This window comes from Pseudophryne corroboree, chromosome 11 (genome assembly GCF_028390025.1).
Source record: "Pseudophryne corroboree isolate aPseCor3 chromosome 11, aPseCor3.hap2, whole genome shotgun sequence".
Classification (NCBI taxonomy): domain Eukaryota; kingdom Metazoa; phylum Chordata; class Amphibia; order Anura; family Myobatrachidae; genus Pseudophryne; species Pseudophryne corroboree.
The window spans coordinates 111,396,654-111,418,963 of NC_086454.1; the positions used below are offsets into that span (position 1 = coordinate 111,396,654).

Below are 22,310 nucleotides of genomic sequence, written 5' to 3' on the forward strand. Positions count from 1 at the left end.
GATATTCATATGCCTATCCCAAGCATGTTTAAATTGCTCTACTGTCCTAGGACCTTATTTAGAGATGGACTCAGATCGCTGCACACGCCGGGGGCCTCCTTGCACAGGGCAATGCTGCTCAGCATATATGGCGCCACCTCATGATGCGTCCTCAATTACATTGTAGAAGCATCGATCTAAGGTCCGCCGCCTGATGGGAGGCGATTCCACTTATCCACTACCCTTTCTACTTATTTCTGTACTTGTAAATGGCTCTATTGGCTCTGAAGAGTGTGGACCAATATGAGATTTCTTCAGTCTCCATATATTTCTCAACCAAAAAAAAAACAACTGTAACATTTATATGCTATTCTTACAGCACATGTACTTTGGGAAAACTGAACTGCATTGGACAAATAACTCCAGTGGCTGGTAAGAACCTACTGCATGCTTTGCCTTTATGATTATACTTTTCAGTAGCTCAGGGCCATCATAGAATCTGATTTTTATGCAAAACTTTCAATATAAAAGTACAGGAGGGTTTACAAACTCTTCAGGATAAATTGGGAGTAAGGAACAATTTCAAAAGAAATGAGTAGCCTTTTTGTTATTGTTGGGATGAGCCACTAAAATATTACCAGTATATAAACAGTAATTAAATTTTTTTAAATCACCCAATTCTGCAGCATGTCGGGCACCCATGGAGTACTTTGACTGTACCAACGCATCTGTAGGCACAAAGGGATCGGAGTGCCAGAAGAGTTGCCAAACCCTTGACATGACTTGTGTAAGTAGACTCAAACATATATCAGTATGAAAGTTTCTCTAAATATGCATCAATATACATGCAGTTATTGTGTGGGCAGAACTAATACTGCTTCTCATTTCACTACAAGCTCAGAATAAATAGGCTGCACTTAAATATTTTTTGGGATTTACAAAATTGCTACATGACTGTATTGCAAATTGAGAAACACTGGAATAGATCAGTGTGGCAAGGAATAGTCAGAGAGAAGCTTGGTAAGATATTGTAATAATAACGTGTCTGTACCTCTACTGGGCAAGATGGATAGAAAGAGGGGTCCACTGTGGTACATGTTTTAAATATCCCCTAGTACAAAAAGCAAAATCTGCCCCTTTTCTTTCTAAAACAATTTTGTTTGGCCAGCTATGCGCATTTTGGGCATAGATTTCACAAGAGTATAACATGCATTTTTGGATCTTGTTGAAAGAGACTAAGGGGGAGATGTACTAAGCTTTAGAAAGTGATAAAGTGGAGAGAGACAAAGTATAAGCCAATCACCACCTGTCATGTTACAGGGTGTGTTTGAAAAATGATAGGTTTGATCACTCTCCAACTGTTAGTATATCTGCCCCTTCATTATATAGCGGCAGATGTATTAACCTGGAGAAGTGATAAAGAAGTTATAAACCAGTGATAAGCACAAGGTGATAACTAGAGATGAGCGAGTTCGGATGTAACACCAGAATTAACGCCGTTTTAGTTGGATTTTTCTTATTGGCTATCCAAAACACGTGACATCCGTGAACCAATAAGATGCTGATTTGAGATCCGAATAAATCCGAGTAAAACCGAGTAAAACCGAACCCGCTCATCTCTAGTGATAACGCACAAGCCAATAGTTATGGATTTGAAAAATGACAGGTAGGAGCTGACTGGCTAGTGCGTAATCATCTTGCGCTTATCACTGCTTTATCACTTCTTTATCCCTTCTCCAGGCTTAATACATATGCCCCATATAATTCCCCAACCAACGATAAAATGAGGGGTATGAGACCAGTCCCCAGAAAGCATAGCTGGGGGTCAGCAAGGTCACTGTGCCCTGACAGCTCCCATTTATTAAGTTACTTATATAGCACTAGCAAATTACATTGTCCTTCACAATTGGGAACAAACAGTGATAAAAGAATACTGAGCAATAACAAACAGACGAGGGCCCTGCTCGCAAGCTTACAATCTATAGGGAAGTAGGAATTGACGCACAAGGATTGGCACTACATACTGCATATGCAGAGGTTCTTAGTGGGCTGTATGATCCAGTCACAGAGGAATAATGACCTGGGGTCAGCAGGATGTGAAGGTGAAGAAAAAGAAAATATGTAACGTTATGTGTGGACTGTATAGAGGGGATGTAATTGGGTAGGATAGCTTATGGAGTTTATGTGGGTGGTTCATGCCCATCAACAGGGGAGAACTAAGAAGGGTATAGATGTACTGGGCCCCAAGGCTCTAGTTGGCCCCTGGCGGGGCCCACAGACAAACTTAGCTGTGGCCGCTGTCTGCACGTATGATTAGCAAATAGTTATGGGGTCCGTCCCAGAAGCCGATGTACTGGGGATATGTGGCTGCATACAGTGACTGGGGGGTTGCATGGCTGCATACAATGCATACAGTGACTTCGGGGGATTGGGTGGTCACATACTACACCATCACGTGACCTGACCCAGGAGCACCTCAGGAAGAAGCTGACTATCCGCAGCCAGCACAGCTGCAGCCCAGCTTCATAGGAGGTCGCAGCCACATGTGAACAAACACAGCATGCACTTTCAGTAGTGCAACCCCAGCCTCTGTGATCATGAGTAGGTCGCAGCTGTATGCAACCTGGCACTTCACTGTATCTGCCGTGAGAATCCCAAAGGACTGGTCACTGAGACCACTGAGCAAGTCCACAGCCAGCAGTTGAGCCCATAGACACAGAGCCAGCTGCAGGATGGAATGAGGTGGAACGACAGATGGTGTGCATCATCACCCCCTCTGCTTCCCCAGTACCAGTAGGTCATCAGCACAGCGCCACTCAGGAGTGAGGTGTCAATATATTTATACTGCAGAACTCCACACAAGCTCATGTGTTCGTGGAGCCCTCCCAAAGGAGGTAGATCCCACAGCTACCCAGTAGCCAATATTCCAAAGGGGACATTCATGAAGGCCATCAGCGCCAGGTATGTATGGAAAGTACAATGTGCAAGAGTCACCTATACCAAATAACATCACCTGAAAGCTATGACATCACCTGAAAGCTAAAGCGAAGCTCTAGGGTGCATTCCTTGGATGCATCTGGCACCCATCCTCCTGCTTCAGTGGGAGTGGGGTGTGCTAGTACAGGGTGCCTCTGAGCCCTGCTATGGTACTGTCAACAAGAGATCTTCATTATTGCTCTAAGATTAGATAGTTCTGTTATCACAATATGGATGACCATTTCTTAACATGTGCTATAGAGTTTCGTACAATACAGTACACTGACCAGGGATCATTACAGTAAAAACAACCTGTCAAAGTTTAATGCAGTTTAATAAATAATAAATAACAACATAGTACAGAGAGTGCACACCCATACAATATTACAATTTAGATTACGCTAATAGGGGAAGAATTTCCATATTCATGAAGGAAGATGGGCATAATTGGATTCAGGGTGATCAAGAATAAATTATCAGGTTGTGTTTGTTTAATTCTATATGATCAATAGTTATTTTTCTGTTAATTAAATACTGTTGATTTCTCAATTTACAGTACAGTGCACAGTGTGTGTCAGGCTGCATCTGTCCACGTGGACTGATAGCTGATGGACAAGGAGGATGCGTGAGAGAGGAACAGTGTCCTTGTATACACAACAATATCCCCTATAGTCCAGGAGCCACAATCCAGATCACGTGCAACACTTGGTGAGCTAATAACACACCTGCAGCAGACTGCAGGAGGCCACATACGTGTACAATAATTGAAGTTATACTTTTCACTTTTTCATCAATGCAACTTTTCCTCACTATCTCTTCTCAGCACCTGCAATAACAGAATATGGAGCTGCACAAATGAGCCCTGTCTGGGCACCTGTTCTGTATATGGCGATGGCCACTTTCTCACCTTTGACAGTAAATTATATGACTTTGATGGAGCCTGTGAATATACATTGGCTCAGGTAAGTGGCAACATTCTGCCATATAAACTATGGACAATTCACACATATGTGACAGTCAGTAGTTAATCCTGAGTAGTTTATCCTAACTATCTATGTACACGGGGGAGTCCTGCTTCCTTTGCACATCACAAGTCCTGCCTGTTAATCTAATAAAAATTGTTGCTGGATCAGAGCACCCAATATTCTCATTCAACTTCCACAAGCCCATTTACAACCCCTATTAACTCCCGGCAACCCATACACCCATCCTCCCAGCACCCATTACCCCATTCACCTCCCACTCTGCACCCCTTCACCTTAAAAATTAATAAATAAATATACCCCTTCACACATCCCCTTCCCTGGAAGTCATTAACCCATACAATTCCCCACAGCTTTCATTAACCCATTCTTCTCTAATCCATTATCAATTCACTTTTCCAGCGCACATTCACCTTATAAGATTCCATTAAGCTCCCCTTCCTAGCACCACTAATTCATTTATCCCTCACACCCTTTATCCCCTCCACTCAGAACCTTTTACCTTCCACTCATGGGGCACAGATTTCCCTAAAGAATATATTAATCAATTCAACAGAAGCCAGCACATGTACAGGCCACCATATAGGAGCCTTTGTCCAAGTTGCATTTAACTCTGTGTGAGCCCCTATTCCTCTACAAATTGCAAGCAGTTTTAGCTTATATGATATATCAATACTGTTTGCAAGATTAACACAACATATCTTCACTAATGTGTCGATAATTCGGTATTGAGTGCACATATATATATATATATATATATATATATATATATACAGTGTGTATATATATTCTGTATATAAAAGGTGCAGGGTGCTGATTACTGATGGGGGCATATTTATATTTTGAAAGATACATTTTTAGATATGATGGATCACACATTGTAGCTGTAGGGATACATTAGCTAAAATGTTGGCATATTTATATATATATATATATATATATATATATATATATATATATATATATATATATATATATATACGTCATGCTGATGTAGTTGTCATTTATAATGTACTGAACATCTGCAAAAAGATGCTTGAATTCTCTTTGCTTTCTATATACAGGATTACTGCACTGGTGACCCCAACAATGGAACTTTCCGTGTCATGGTTGAAAATATCCCATGTGGTACTACAGGAACCACCTGTTCTAAATCCCTCAAAGTTTACCTTGGAGTAAGTTTTAAACATTGTTGAATCTTATTAGAAGTGATTCAAATGTTCTTACATTTTATTGCTCTTTCACCCACTTGTTTAGACAGCTATATTCCAGTAATACTGTAGGTAGTGGTTAACAGATCTACTTCACAGTACTGAGTTTGGATCCTACCAGTGCATTATCTTTCTGAAGTTTGTAAGTTGTCCCCAAAGTTGCATGAGGTTTTCCTGTTTTCTTCCACAAGTCAAAAAAGCGATATTAATGGCTTCTGACAACATCGTCCCTAGTCTGTGTTTGTGTTGTACAGAATTTATTTTGAAAGATCAGTTGGTCATAAACAGATTGAAAGATTAATATTCTATAGAAAGTAGAGATGTGCGACAACCTCCAAATTTTGTTTTTGGTTTAATTTCAGTCTCATGTTTTGGTTTTGCAAAGTCAAACTCCTATGTTTAGGTTTGGATTTTTAAAAATTGGAAAAAAAAATGAATAAATAAAAAATCGATAATCTTTTATATAAATCGATAAAAACCGCTAAAATCATGTACATATTGCAATCCAAAACCCAAAATTTTCTATTTAAAATCTGGATTCCATACCACGGGAAGATTAGAACTGGGACTTGGTCCGGATCGGATCTCCTCAGGGGATCTGGACCATGTATTGGTTCAGTTCTGGTCCACAGAACTAGAATCTCCAATAGAAATCACTGCTTAATAAGGTTTAGCTATTAATTAATCAATTATAAAGATTTGAGTATTCTACCATATGACCCTGTGTGAACATTAGATGATGATGATGATTATGATAATGATGATGATGATGATGATGATTTAATAGCAAACTAGCTATAAAATTTGCAGTGTTATTCAATGTTATTCAGTGTGCAATAGAGTATGGTTAATTGACTGGTGTGTTACAACCAGATGTATGTCACAGTCAGGGCTGTATTATCCATAAGGCTGATTAGGCTGAAGCCTATTGGCCCTGCCGAGACTAGGGGCCCATCAATTATTTTTGCTGAGGCACTATTACCTGCACTCCAGGGCTCCAATGGTTAAAGGCAATTTGCACTTTGTGCTGAAGCAAGGCACACTCGTAGTCAGCTAAGGTTTGTTTTGAGAGAGTGAGGGAGGGAGAGACAGTGGACCAATAGAACACTGGCTCTATTTCAAAAGAGAAAAGAAAAGGAAGATGGAGAACAGAGATCAGCAGACTTTATTTCAACTGGGTATCGGTGTCCATGTAAATACTGAAAGTGTAAATGATGGCCCAAGCTCTGATTCCCATATGTCAACTGTAGTGGAGTGATGGATTGAAGATCCGGAGGGGGCCCAAAAGACCTGAAAGCCTAGGGGCCAGGCCATGGGTTAATAAGGCCCTAGTCACAGTGGTTAGTATTGCCAATTTATAGTGCTGGCGTAATTAGTTAAAAACTGTCCAGGACACCAACTGTCAATGAATGTATAGATGCTCTCCTTGTGTTTGCCTGGGTTTCCTCCCACAGTCCTCATGTACTATCAACCTCCCAGGAATGTGTTATGCTCGCAGATTTCTTCTGACCCTCCATGGGGTCTAGTTTAGAATTCACTTTAGACTGATGTCCCTTAACATACTTTCTGGATAAGTTATCCAATTACTTGAATAGACTCTTCCTGCAGCTTATCAGCAAAGGGTTTCCTCTGCAAAGTAGATTATTCTGTCACCACTATTTATCATTAAAAGCATGCCAGAGTACAGATTTGCCTCTTTGCTGGCCAGTTGAGGCTCCTTTGAAGCATACCGCGTCACAAATACACACTGCACTGGCAGTCCAGGTTCAAGCTTCCCTTGCAGATTATGCAAACATTTAAAAAAAAGTAACAAACATATATAATTTTTAAAGTAACATTAAATGGCAAAGATGCTTTATTTACTTAAATGAAGCACTCTTTCCTCTATCAATTCCTACTATCATCATCCTGAGAAGGCAATAGTATTTCGAGAAATTCTGTGGCACAGATCCAGCCACATTCATTAATTGAACCACATAAAAACATTTTTTAACACACTATGTAGTTAGGATGGCAACAAAATCATTTTAACAGCTAACAAATCCATATTGTGATTAATTATTTCCTCTACAGAAAGATGAACTGATACTTAATCAAGATACATTTGAGATTGTGAAACAAGATTCTGGAAAGTACATACCATACAAGGTCCACCAGATGGGTAAATACATGGTAATTGAAGCCCTTAATGGATTGATTCTGACGTGGGACAAGGGAACCAGCATATACCTCAAACTGGATTCAAGCTTCCAGGTAATTGATATCTACATGAAGAAAACAGTGCAGCCTATGCTTGGTTAAGACTAGTTTGGTCCCCAATCTCAATAACCAAGCATAGGAAGCAAGGTAGAAAAATGGCTGCAACCATAAGCACGATTATTATCCACTTCTTTAGAACTTCAGAATTGGGTAGTGAAATATAGTCATGTGATAGTTTATACATTTTACATAAAAAGCACAGGAGCTGAAGGCATCTAAAACTCCCTACAGCTTTTATACAGTAGTTACAGTATGTTGTACTAGATGCAGCTCTGCAATAGTAAATATGCACCACTTTTACCCCAGGAGAAAACAGTAGCATATGCACTTGGTTTACTCCAGTAGATAAGGCTTGACAGTGTTAGTAATGAATTGTAAATTCACATACTGTACTGGTGTCTAAACAGTGTTATTATTAATTTAATTAAATTAAAAGAAAAAATGTATTATGGTAATGTTCAGATTTTTGTGTGAAACCTACCCATACTATATAATTATTTTTTATAGTTTGGGAAGGTGGATTAATGGTAATGAAAGAACCACAAAGTATTTTAGAATGATTTTCCTGTAAAAAAAAAAAAAAAAAAACGATAATAAGAAAATCAAATTTGCTTTTTGGTTCACTGTCTTGAAATTTTTATTTAAAAAAAAAATACTTTTGCCATTTTGGTGACTTTTTATTTTTATTTCAAGTGTTAGAAAGACCATGGGCCTAATTCAGACCTGATCGTTAGGCTGCGTTTTCGTACAGCCTGCGATCAGGTCTGAACTGTACATGCGTATGCACCGCAATACGCAGATGTGTTGGTCCACTGTGCCGGGGAGCGCCGAAATGGTGCGAGAAAAGCAATCGCACGGGCATCAGCTCCGGACCCGATCATCGCACTAGAAGAGTAAGTCCTGGGCTGTGTAGAGACTGCACAAACTTCTGTTTGTGCAGCTCTCCTGCACATGCGATCGCACCCCTGCACAGCGACTTCCCCTCCCCCTGTAGGCGGCGACTACCTGATCGTAGAGATGCAAAAAACGCACCCTATCGATCAGGTCTGAATTAGGCCCCATGGTACTGTATTTTCTGAAAATACAAAATGTTTTTTAAAAGAAAATAAACTGTATAATTTGTGTGAGTACTGCACTAAATAATCAGTGATACTGATCTTGGAATATGACGATCTCGAACATCAATGCCTCAGCACAGGGGTGAAAAAACTCTTGCAGCAAGGGATTTAACCCCCCAAACAATAAATATTTTGATTTCTATCAATACAAAAAAGAGCAAATAGAGCATAGCGCTTGGAAGCCACTTTTTGATTACCGTATTTTGTTATAAAGTTTTTCACATCAAATATATTTATTTATTATTTATTAACAGTTTCTTATATAGTGCAGCATATTCCATTACGCTTTACAATTGGAACAACAGTAATAGAACAAAACTGGGTAATAACAGACAGACCTAGTGGTAGGAATTAAGCTTTTGCTATTGAAGTTAACATAAAATGAACCTACTGCATTCTAAAAAGAACCTGCAACAATGTAATAATCTAAAACATATATAGCTTTACATAGGAGTTATGGACCAAAAAGTTCTCATTTGGTAATAGTGGATTTGTTTTGCCACTTATTCTTTCATATATGCATGTTGCCTTGATTTACTGTAGCAATTTTTATTTTCAGGGTAAAGTCTGTGGTCTTTGTGGTAACTATGATGGAAATTTTGTCAATGACTATACAACCAGAAGTATGGCTGTGGTTGGAGATGTTCTGGAATTTGGTAATAGCTGGAAAATGTCTCCCAGTTGCTTGGATTCTGTGAATACAGTAGATCCCTGCTCTTCCAACCCATACAGACAGGCCTGGTCACAGAAACAGTGCAGTGTTATCACAAGTGATACATTCTCAAACTGTCACTCCCTGGTAAGTTCAAGTCTTCAGTATTTATAGTATATTCCACTTAGAAGTAATGCTGGGTACACACTTATCCGATGGATTGGCCACACTGCTAATCTGATGACCGATCTATCACTTGGTAAGGTGTATGCACAAACGATCTTGTGCGTACACACTTATCAATCCATCACCCGATATGTCTGTCACAAGAGCCCACTTGTGACTTCATATTCAAAGACTGCTATGGATGACCTATCTCACGGTTGGCCGTACACATAGCCAGATGTATTGTTAAATCTGCTTGATATATCGACATCAGCTGTACTGCAGGCTGACCAGATGTATCTGTGAACAATGTCACTTAAAGAAATATCAGGTGTTCACACCCACTGATGCAATAGTGGGTATATCGAAAAGGGTGTACCAGCCCAACAGCCTATAGTCATTCTTTATTTTACCATTGTATTACATGTTATTTTAATGTCATGTCTTTCTTTTATATTAGCATAAACATTTACAGCACCACCCATGGCAACTCTTAGGGGCTCATTTATCAACAAGTGATAAAACTTGCTGCATACAATAACTGGTGCTACAGCAAATCAGCTTCTAAGTGTCATGTGTTCAGCTCCAAACTGTCATGTATTTGAAAAATGACAGTTGGAAACGGATTGGCTGGAGCACCATTTATCATACGCAGAGTGTATCATCATTAATTTATCACTCGTTGGTAAATGAGCCTTTATTTGAAAATACAGATGTGCGTAGACCCCCGTGTTTTGGTTTTGGTTCTAATTCACCATTGTGTTTTGGCAAAATCACCCTCAAGTGTTTTGGTTCGGATTTGGTTTTTTGTTCGGTTTTGGATTCCTTTAAAATGGATAAAAATCAATAAAACCAGCTAAAATTATGTCATTTGAATCTGTTTGCATGCAATCCAAAACCGGAGTATGGTTTTTGAATCTGAGTTTTGAACTGACAACACACCCAAGCCGGGTCTAGAGTCTACTTAAGATGGTCATACACCTAAAGATTTATTGTCCAATCTGGCTGGTTGGAATGAAAATCTGGTATTGTATGGGGGCAAATACCAATTGACCATTTGCTCAGTCACAGACAAATTGGTTAAATCCATTTGATTTAACCACTTTGTCTGCTGGACCATTTTTGTCTGTTTTTTTATGTGTGTGGTAGTGAATGGTCAATTGTCATTTGCTCCTATACATTACCAGATTTTCTTTCCAACCAGCCAGATTGGACAATAAATCTTTAGGTGTATGGCCAGCTTAAGTTTTGGTGTGTTTGTATTTCAGGAAAACTGAACCGCACAGCTCTCTTTCAAAATGGTATTAACTTCCTATTTAGTCAGCTGCATGTTCCTCTGTAATCTCTAGTATTTGCCCAGAACCAGTGTCTGTGTTTTAGAATTTAATCCTCTTTTGTAACCATAACCACAGTGATGTTGTCAACACATTCCCTATTTTGTTATCTTAAGCAGTGCCTGACCTGGGCCTAGGCCATATAGGCAAATGCATTTAAGGGGCATCTGCTAAAATCTTGCCAATGTCACCAAATTGGTAATGCTGGCTCAGTTCTAAAGATACTCAAAATTCCAAACAACAGTTTTTTTTTTGTATTACATTAAAATGCACTAACTGTGTAATGTACACTTACAGGTGAACCCACTGAACTATTATGATGCTTGTGTAAATGATGCTTGTGCCTGTGATACTGGTGGGGATTGTGAGTGCTTATGTACTGCTATAGCTGCATACGCCCAAGCCTGCAGTGAGGCCGGAGTCTGTGTCAGCTGGAGAAACCCAAACTTGTGTCGTAAGTCTATTTAATAAATACAATAAAAGCTAGCTTTTACTCTCTAAGCCGGTATGCTTTTTTTTGCATCACTTTGTAGAACAGTAAATGTTACAGATGCTCAGTTTTGACCCATCCAGTCTCTGAATTGATATTGTTTTTACTTTCATGGAGCTAATAATATTGCCAATTATAGTACATTATTTAGAATACTAAAAAACTCCACTTTATTGAGACTGTTTAAAAAAAATCTAGTTATTCAGTGAAAAATATATGATTCTAACATTTGACATTCAATTCTATCAAAACAGCCATTTTCTGTGATTTCTACAATGGCGGGGAAGGACACTGTGAGTGGCACTACAACCCATGCGGTGTTCAAGGTTCTGAGTGCATGAAAACCTGCAGGAACCCTAATGGAACATGTTACCATAAACTGGCAGGCCTGGAAGGTAAAACATTTTTTATATCAAGGGTTGCTTCTGATCCTTCCTGGGCAAATCAGGGTTATAGTAGTTTGAATTCACCATTATTTCAATGTATGGGTTATGAATCATGTAATTAAAACTGGGTTATGAATCATGTAATTGAAATTAGTTTTGATTTTGGATCTGTTTTTTTATTAATTGCTAAAAACAGCTAAAATTATATAATTTGGGACTGTTATTGTTCCTACAGCATTATTAACCTCAATAACATTAATTGACAGTCATTTACAGTCAATTTTGACCACCTCACAGCTCACAATATTGTTCACCAATATTGGCCAAAGGCTGGCTGGCTAAACTAAGCAACAGAGCAGCTGCACAAACACATGGCAATTATTTCTGTTTAATAATGTGTTGCAAATTAGTAATGCATGAGAGCAATAACCAATAAAAATGTTTGTCTATGCAAAAAGACCATCACCGATGTCCCCAAAAAATACAGCCCATAATGAAAAGAAAAGTGGTGTAAAATGGAATTGACCTTGGGCCCTCCCACATATCTATATTTTAAAAAGAACATGTACAGATAAACAAACCAAGCACTTCAGTGACAGGGATTACCACTTGCCTGGCTGAAGTGCTAGGTTTGTTTGGGCCCCCACTAACCAATTTTTTGAAAGGACTACCTCCGATCATTAACGAAGAGGTTGATGATGAGGGTGTTGGCATGGAGATTGCATTGCTGGTTCAAACTGTGGGTAGCTGATAGTGGACTGCTTGTTATTATTTTACAGGTTTCTTTTTCAGATTTTGATAAATATCATGCATGAACTCAGTGCAAAAGACTTAACAGGTTGGAGGTTTCTAGATAGTTAACATCCCTACCTCTACTTACTTTGCATGCACAAATGGCACAGATGGCTTTCTATGAGGATTTGGGTAAAAATAATTCCATACACAAGAGGTGGCTTTTTGGGTGTTATACCCAGGCATGACAATGGACTTATTTTTCTATCATGGGCAAGAACTGCTGCCACTGGTGCCTGATTTACAGTACTTTGACACAAACAACATCATCATAAACATCCTCATCATAAACATCCTCATTAGTGTCACATACATAAATATCCCCCTCATCCTATAGCACTTCCACAGTCGCAAGCGTAATTTTTATGTCATCATCTTTACTTGTACCGCTTATCCCCACATGTTCAGATGGTATAGAAATGGTGGAAAAAGGATTTTCTGTGAGTACAGTGTCAGAAATGTCAGACTCACACATAGCTAACATGGACAGCCCTAGACTCTCTTCAGGGATTAGTGAACACACAGTTTGCATTTCAGCCTTAGTGTTCTTTTTTTTTTTTAGCACTGATTTGTCTATTTCAATGGTGATACTTCTCCTAGACTCAGAGTGAAGTTTTATATCATCATTTGAGGTTACAGAAGAAGATGCCTGACTGTGTTTGACTCTGGCCCCCGCAATAGGCTTTGTTCAAAAGCATGAAACAGCAGTGGCCCTAGTAGGACCACAACTCACAAACAAAGTGTGTGGTCTTACCTTTTCCTTGCCACCTTGTGTGGTGTATGGCATGTTGACAATTTTATGTTTTTTTGCCAGTAAACCTTCCCTTTATTATTAGAGGTGATGTTTTCTTTAACATTGTGAAATAGTCAGATTTCAGGTGCCCTTTCTTAAACTTTGTGTCTAGAATTGGGAGGGGAAAAAAGACAAGAAGAAGTCTGTACTGTTGACGCACTTGAGACACTCCCCCACATGTACCCTTAAACCCCGCACCCACATATCTATCCCCTGTCTGTGCCAATAGAGTACCAGCACTGGGTGTGGTGAGGATGATCACCCAGCAGAACATTCCCAGGTGACCCCAAACTTCTCACACCCTACCATTTATACATATAGAGAGGAGCGAGAGAGAAAGGGTGTCAAGGTGATTGAGAGAGATAGAGAGAGAAAACGAGAGGTAGACAGGGGGTGGCTCAGGGAGAAAGAGAGGGTGTTGGGATGAGAGAGTGAGGGTTTAATTAAACAAGATGGAATGAGAGAAAGAGAGAGGGGAGATCAAGAGAGAGGTTGTCAGGTAGAGAGAAACACCCGTGTAATCTACGTGCGTTACTAGGTAGATTAATTGGAATGATACTTAAAATTTACATAAATAAGTAAAATGGGTGGGGTTAAAACATTAATAACAGGATGATGACTGGACCCCTCATTCACCAAGAACACTCTAACAGTATCCAAACACCTTCCCCCCTTCATCCATTGCCTACAATACAACTAATAACAAACCTTCCCCCCATTCATCCATTGCCTACAATACAACTAATAACAAACCTTCCCCCCCTTCATCCATTGCCTACAATACAACTAATAACAAACAGTACCAGCAGCTCCCCCCTTCATTCACTAATGACTTACCAGTAGCACCCACCACTTCATTCATTAATAACACCTCAGCAGCACCTACTCCCCGCCACTTATTCACAAATAACATCCCAGCAACACATAACCCTTCATTCACTAATAACACCCCAGAAGTAGAACCCACCCTTCATTTACTAAAAACACATCAGCAGCACTCACCACTTCATTTACTAATAACATTCAGTACCAGCAGCTCACACCCCTTCATTCATTTATAACACCTCTGCAGCACCCACCGTCCACCACTCATTCACAAATAACAGACCAGCAACACCCAACCCTTCATTCACTGATAACACCCTAGAAGCATACACCCCTTCATTCTTAAATAACACCTCAGCAGCACTCATCCCTTCATTCACTAATAACACCCATGGGGCACCCACTCTCCCCATCAGCACATCCACCCCCTTATTCAAAACAAACCCCTCCCTCACCACAGAATACCACTTAGAAACATGCAATATAAGTATATTCCACCTCTCTCTGACATTTATTATTAGCTCACTGTTGTTGATCAAGATTCAGGCTTCAGGAATGGCTATGTGCTGCTATGTGCACAGCCTCCTACAGGCAGGAGAGGGAGAGCTACTGATGGTCCCGCCACTTGTAAGAGAGGAAATGCAGACAGAGGATGGATGTGCACACCTGTCTGTGTGCCCACCCTTTATATATGCAGTGCAGCAGCAGAAAGTCCAGACTGTGGGAAAAGCAGGGGCAATGGAGGAGGTCAATCAGTGAATTGTGAATGCCTACATTGTTTGCTGTTGTTCTGATGAGGACAGTCAGTTGGTGTACCAGGCCCAGGAGTAGATAGGCACCAATTGTTTTGTTGAGTATCTACAGAATGGGACAGACATGGGCCTATACCACTGCTCTGCACAGCAGCATAATCAATAACCATATGGCCAAACATATACTTGACTGGTACATGTTGGAGTGATTTAAAAGCATCTGTACAAAAAGTCCGACAGTTCTTCTGAGCATATTTAACAACATGCTACAATATTAGGATGATTTCTGTTCGATAATGAAAACGGGTGTAGTATGTGTTGCCGGCGGTCGGGCTCCCGGTGACCAGCATACCGGTAGCTGGGTGAGCGCAAATGAGCCTCTTGTGGGCTCACTGCGCTCACCATGTTGTGGGCGCGGTGTCGCGCTACGAGTGCCACACTACCTATTCTCCTTCCAGGGGTCGTGGACCCCCAAGAGGGAGAAAAGTTGTCGGTATGCCGGCGGTCGGGATTCCGGCACCGGTATGGTGGTCGCCGGGAGCCCGACCGCTGGCAACCTGAAGACCACCCAATTAAAACAATGTCTTCATTGCTTTCTATGATTTTTATTTGTTTTGTTTACATGAACAAATACGTGCAACACTGGTTTGACCACTACCAGAAGCCATCCATCATCTGTAGCGTTGAATCATGATAAAATATTCTTTAAACACAATTGGTTATTCAATTCTTAATTTAACCTAATAGTTGCCTATATCTATCTAACAATGCAGCATGGCTGTCATGACTGATACGTGCAGTGGTAGCTGGGTCTGACCTCTTCACAAAGGGTCTCTCTGCCAGTGATGGAGACATAACAGAGCAGGAGAAGAGAACCCGGCGCAGTGTAGGGATAGCAGGATGGGGACAGGAGTTGGGACACAGGTAGTGATTGAAAATGGGAATGGAGGCAAAGATGGAGGCGGGGGGCTGGGTCAACCCCAAGGGGTCTAAATATTAGAGATGAGCGCCGGAAATTTTTCGGGTTTTGTGTTTTGGTTTTGGGTTCGGTTCCGCGGCCGTGTTTTGGGTTCGACCGCGTTTTGGCAAAACCTCACCGAATTTTTTTTGTCGGATTCGGGTGTGTTTTGGATTCGGGTGTTTTTTTCAAAAAACCCTAAAAAACAGCTTAAATCATAGAATTTGGGGGTAATTTTGATCCCAAAGTATTATTAACCTCAAAAAACATAATTTACACTCATTTTCAGCCTATTCTGAACACATCACCCCTCACAATATTATTTTTAGTCCTAAAATTTGCACCGAGGTCGCTGTGTGAGTAAGATAAGCGACCCTAGTGGCCGACACAAACACCGGGCCCATCTAGGAGTGGCACTGCAGTGTCACGCAGGATGGCCCTTCCAAAAAACCCTCCCCAAACAGCACATGACGCAAAGAAAAAAAGAGGCGCAATGAGGTAGCTGACTGTGTGAGTAAGATTAGCGACCCTAGTGGCCGACACAAACACCGGGCACATCTAGGAGTGGCACTGCAGTGTCACGCAGGATGTCCCTTCCAAAAAACCCTCCCCAAACAGCACATGACGCAAAGAAAAAAAGAGGCGCAATGAGGTAGCTGTGTGAGTAAGATTAGCGACCCTAGTGGCCGACACAAACACCGGGCCCATCTAGGAGTGGCACTGCAGTGTCACGCAGGATGTCCCTTCCAAAAAACCCTCCCCAATCAGCACATGATGCAAAGAAAAAGAAAAGAAAAAAGAGGTGCAAGATGGAATTATCCTTGGGCCCTCCCACCCACCCTTATGTTGTATAAACAAAACAGGACATGCACACTTTAACCAACCCATCATTTCAGTGACAGGGTCTGCCACACGACTGTGACTGATATGACGGGTTGGTTTGGACCCCCCCCAAAAAAGAAGCAATTAATCTCTCCTTGCACAAACTGGCTCTACAGAGGCAAGATGTCCACCTCATCTTCACCCTCCGATATATCACCGTGTACATCCCCCTCCTCACAGATTATCAATTCGTCCCCACTGGAATCCACCATCTCAGCTCCCTGTGTACTTTGTGGAGGCAATTGCTGCTGGTCAATGTCTCCGCGGAGGAATTGATTATAATTCATTTTAATGAACATCATCTTCTCCACATTTTCTGGATGTAACCTCGTACGCCGATTGCTGACAAGGTGAGCGGCGGCACTAAACACTCTTTCGGAGTACACACTTGTGGGAGGGCAACTTAGGTAGAATAAAGCCAGTTTGTGCAAGGGCCTCCAAATTGCCTCTTTTTCCTGCCAGTATAAGTACGGACTGTGTGACGTGCCTACTTGGATGCGGTCACTCATATAATCCTCCACCATTCTATCAATGTTGAGAGAATCATATGCAGTGACAGTAGACGACATGTCCGTAATCGTTGTCAGGTCCTTCAGTCCGGACCAGATGTCAGCATCAGCAGTCGCTCCAGACTGCCCTGCATCACCGCCAGCGGGTGGGCTCGGAATTCTGAGCCTTTTCCTCGCACCCCCAGTTGCGGGAGAATGTGAAGGAGGAGATGTTGACAGGTCGCGTTCCGCTTGACTTGACAATTTTGTCACCAGCAGGTCTTTCAACCCCAGCAGACCTGTGTCTGCCGGAAAGAGAGATCCAAGGTAGGCTTTAAATCTAGGATCGAGCACGGTGGCCAAAATGTAGTGCTCTGATTTCAACAGATTGACCACCCGTGAATCCTTGTTAAGCGAATTAAGGGCTGCATCCACAAGTCCCACATGCCTAGCGGAATCGCTCCGTGTTAGCTCCTTCTTCAATGCCTCCAGCTTCTTCTGCAAAAGCCTGATGAGGGGAATGACCTGACTCAGGCTGGCAGTGTCTGAACTGACTTCACGTGTGGCAAGTTCAAAGGGCATCAGAACCTTGCACAACATTGAAATCATTCTCCACTGCACTTGAGACAGGTGCATTCCATCTCCTATATCGTGCTCAATTGTATAGGCTTGAATGGCCTTTTGCTGCTCCTCCAACCTCTGAAGCATATAGAGGGTTGAATTCCACCTCGTTACCACTTCTTGCTTCAGATGATGGCAGGGCAGGTTCAGTAGTTTTTGGTGGTGCTCCAGTCTTCTGTACGTGGTGCCTGTACGCCGAAAGTGTCCCGCAATTTTTCTGGCCACCGACAGCATCTCTTGCACGCCCCTGTCGTTTTTTAAAAAATTCTGCACCACCAAATTCAAGGTATGTGCAAAACATGGGACGTGCTGGAATTTGCCCATATTTAATGCACACACAATATTGCTGGCGTTGTCCGATGCCACAAATCCACAGGAGAGTCCAATTGGGGTAAGCCATTCCGCGATGATCTTCCTCAGTTGCCGTAAGAGGTTTTCAGCTGTGTGCGTATTCTGGAAAGCGGTGATACAAAGCGTAGCCTGCCTAGGAAAGAGTTGGCGTTTGCGAGATGCTGCTACTGGTGCCGCCGCTGCTGTTCTTGCGGCGGGAGTCCATACATCTACCCAGTGGGCTGTCACAGTCATATAGTCCTGACCCTGCCCTGCTCCACTTGTCCACATGTCCGTGGTTAAGTGGACATTGGGTACAACTGCATTTTTTAGGACACTGGTGAGTCTTTTTCTGACGTCCGTGTACATTCTCGGTATCGCCTGCCTAGAGAAGTGGAACCTAGATGGTATTTGGTAACGGGGGCACACTGCCTCAATAAATTGTCTAGTTCCCTGTGAACTAACGGCGGATACCGGACGCACGTCTAACACCAACATAGTTGTCAAGGACTCAGTTATCCGCTTTGCAGTAGGATGACTGCTGTGATATTTCATCTTCCTCGCAAAGGACTGTTGAACAGTCAATTGCTTACTGGAAGTAGTACAAGTGGGCTTAAGACTTCCCCTCTGGGATGACCATCGACTCCCAGCGGCAACAACAGCAGCGCCAGCAGCAGTAGGCGTTACACGCAAGGATGCATCGGAGGAATCCCAGGCAGGAGAGGACTCGTCAGACTTGCCAGTGACATGGCCTGCAGGACTATTGGCATTCCTGGGGAAGGAGGAAATTGACACTGAGGGAGTTGGTGGGGTGGTTTGCGTGAGCTTGGTTACAAGAGGAAGGGATTTACTGGTCAGTGGACTGCTTCCGCTGTCACCCAAAGTTTTTGAACTTGTCACTGACTTATTATGAATGCGCTGCAGGTGACGTATAAGGGAGGATGTTCCGAGGTGGTTAACGTCCTTACCCCTACTTATTACAGCTTGACAAAGGGAACACACGGCTTGACACCTGTTGTCCGCATTTCTGGTGAAATACCTCCACACCGAAGAGCTGATTTTTTTGGTATTTTCACCTGGCATGTCAACGGCCATATTCCTCCCACGGACAACAGGTGTCTCCCCGGGTGCCTGACTTAAACAAACCACCTCACCATCAGAATCCTCCTGGTCAATTTCCTCCCCAGCGCCAGCAACACCCATATCCTCCTCATCCTGGTGTACTTCAACACTGACATCTTCAATCTGACTATCAGGAACTGGACTGCGGGTGCTCCTTCCAGCACTTGCAGGGGGCATGCAAATAGTGGAAGGCGCATGCTCTTCACGTCCAGTGTTGGGAAGGTCAGGCATCGCAAACGACACAATTGGACTCTCCTTGTGGATTTGGGATTTCAAAGAACGCACAGTTCTTTGCGGTGCTTTTGCCAGCTTGAGTCTTTTCAGTTTTCTAGCGAGAGGCTGAGTGCTTCCATCCTCATGTGAAGCTGAACCACTAGCCATGAACATAGGCCAGGGCCTCAGCCGTTCCTTGCCACTCCGTGTGGTAAATGGCATATTGGCAAGTTTACGCTTCTCCTCCGACAATTTTATTTTAGGTTTTGGAGTCCTTTTTTTTCTGATATTTGGTGTTTTGGATTTGACATGCTCTGTACTATGACATTGGGCATCGGCCTTGGCAGACGACGTTGCTGGCATTTCATCGTCTCGGCCATGACTAGTGGCAGCAGCTTCAGCACGAGGTGGAAGTGGATCTTGATCTTTCCCTAATTTTGGAACCTCAACTTTTTTGTTCTCCATATTTTATAGGCAGAACTAAAAGGCACCTCAGGTAAACAATGGAGATGGATGGATTGGATACTAGTATACAATTATGGACGGACTGCCACGGTTAGGTGGTATAAAAAAACCACGGTTAGGTGGTATATATTATAATAATAATACAATTATGGATGGACGGACTGCCTGCCGACTGCCGACACAGAGGTAGCCACAGCCGTGAACTACCGCACTGTACACTGGTTGATAAAGAGATAGTAGTATACTCGTAACAACTAGTATGACACTATGACGACGGTATAAAGAATGAAAAAAAAACCACGGTTAGGTGGTATATATTATAATAATAATACAATTATGGATGGACGGACTGCCTGCCGACTGCCGACACAGAGGTAGCCACAGCCGTGAACTACCGCACTGTACACTGGTTGATAAAGAGATAGTAGTATACTCGTAACAACTAGTATGACACTATGACGACGGTATAAAGAATGCAAAAAAAACCACAGTTAGGTGGTATATATTATAATAATAATACAATTATGGATGGACGGACTGCCTGCCGACTGCCGACACAGAGGTAGCCACAGCCGTGAACTACCGCACTGTACACTGGTTGATAAAGAGATAGTAGTATACTCGTAACAACTAGTATGACACTATGACGACGGTATAAAGAATGCAAAAAAAACCACAGTTAGGTGGTATATATTATAATAATAATACAATTATGGATGGACGGACTGCCTGCCGACTGCCGACACAGAGGTAGCCACAGCCGTGAACTACCGCACTGTACACTGGTTGATAAAGAGATAGTAGTATACTCGTAACAATTAGGATGACACTATGACGGTATAAAGAATGAAAAAAAAACCACGGTTAGGTGGTAGGTATATAATAATAAATAATGCAATTCTGGTCGGACGGACTGCCTGCCGTGTGCCGACACAGAGGTAGCCACAGCCGTGAACTACCGCACTGTACACTGGTTGATAAAGAGATAGTAGTATACTCGTAACAATTAGGATGACACTATGACGGTATAAAGAATGAAAAAAAAACCACGGTTAGGTGGTAGGTATATAATAATAAATAATACAATTCTGGTCGGACGGACTGCCTGCCGTGTGCCGACACAGAGGTAGCCACAGCCGTGAACTACCGCACTGTACACTGGTTGATAAAGAGATAGTAGTATACTCGTAACAATTAGGATGACACTATGACGGTATAAAGAATGAAAAAAAAACCACGGTTAGGTGGTAGGTATATAATAATAAATAATACAATTCTGGTCGGACGGACTGCCTGCCGTGTGCCGACACAGAGGTAGCCACAGCCGTGAACTACCGCACTGTACACTGGTTGATAAAGAGATAGTAGTATACTCGTAACAATTAGGATGACACTATGACGGTATAAAGAATGAAAAAAAAACCACGGTTAGGTGGTAGGTATATAATAATAAATAATACAATTCTGGTCGGACGGACTGCCTGCCGTGTGCCGACACAGAGGTAGCCACAGCCGTGAACTACCGCACTGTACTGTGTCTGCTGCTAATATAGACTGGTTGATATTTAAAGAGATATTAGTAGTATACAACAATACTATACTGGTGGTCAGGCACTGGTCACCACTCCTGCAGCAAAAGTGTGCACTGTTAATTAATATAATTGTACTCCTGGCTCCTGCTAACAACCTGCAGTGCTCCCCAGTCTCCCCCACAATTAATTATAAGCTTTTAATTTATACATTGATGACTGTGCAGCACACTGGGCTGAGCTGAGTGCACACAGACTGAGTCACACTGTGTGACTGACTGTGCTGTGTATCGTTTTTTTTTTCAGGCAGAGAACGGATATAGCAGAGAGAAGTGAACGGATATATTATATTAAATAAAAGTTAACTAGCAACTGCACTGGTCACTGACTGTGGTAAACTAACTCTGTCTGCGACTCTGCACAATCTCTCTCTATCTAATCTATCTATCTCTATTCTAATGGAGAGGACGCCAGACACGTCCTCTCCCTATCAATCTCAATGCACGAGTGAAAATGGCGGCGACGCGCGGCTCCTTATATAGAATCCGAGTCTAGCGAGAATCCGACAGCGTCATGATGACGTTCGGGCGCGCTCGGGTTAACCGAGCAAGGCGGGAGGATCCGAGTCTGCTCGGACCCGTGAAAAAAACATGAAGTTCGTGCGGGTTCGGTTTCAGAGAAACCGAACCCGCTCATCTCTACTAAATATACTAGTTTGCTATTACTTATAAATACACCATGCAGTGCAATATCTTGGTCAAATGTAGAAGGCTAAAATACACATCATAAAATACCCAATGAAATTGGTTAGAATGGGATCTTTTGTTTTTATATTAAATAGTCAACAGCAATAAATATTAATTAAGTCTTTATAAAGATGAAGTCTGAACTCTGTCTAGTATGGAGGAATAAAAGTACATTTATATTACAGGTGACAATTTAGGAACCTTTGGCTACTATATAAATATAAATTTAAATCTATATCTG

At 41.9% G+C, this 22,310-nt stretch overlaps 1 protein-coding gene across 1 annotated transcript in view; it reads left to right on the forward strand.

Annotated features, from left to right (window-relative positions):
- LOC134968656 (mucin-2-like) overlaps nucleotides 1-22,310 on the forward strand; it is a 149,765-nt gene that overhangs the window by 94,955 nt on the left and 32,500 nt on the right. Inside the window, exons 20-28 of the mRNA XM_063944181.1 lie at nucleotides 359-411; nucleotides 666-766; nucleotides 3,512-3,663; nucleotides 3,779-3,917; nucleotides 5,003-5,113; nucleotides 7,223-7,402; nucleotides 9,086-9,325; nucleotides 10,975-11,131; nucleotides 11,422-11,562. Coding sequence (XP_063800251.1) covers nucleotides 359-411; nucleotides 666-766; nucleotides 3,512-3,663; nucleotides 3,779-3,917; nucleotides 5,003-5,113; nucleotides 7,223-7,402; nucleotides 9,086-9,325; nucleotides 10,975-11,131; nucleotides 11,422-11,562 — 1,274 coding nt within the window. The remainder of the gene's footprint in view (nucleotides 1-358; nucleotides 412-665; nucleotides 767-3,511; nucleotides 3,664-3,778; nucleotides 3,918-5,002; nucleotides 5,114-7,222; nucleotides 7,403-9,085; nucleotides 9,326-10,974; nucleotides 11,132-11,421; nucleotides 11,563-22,310) is intronic.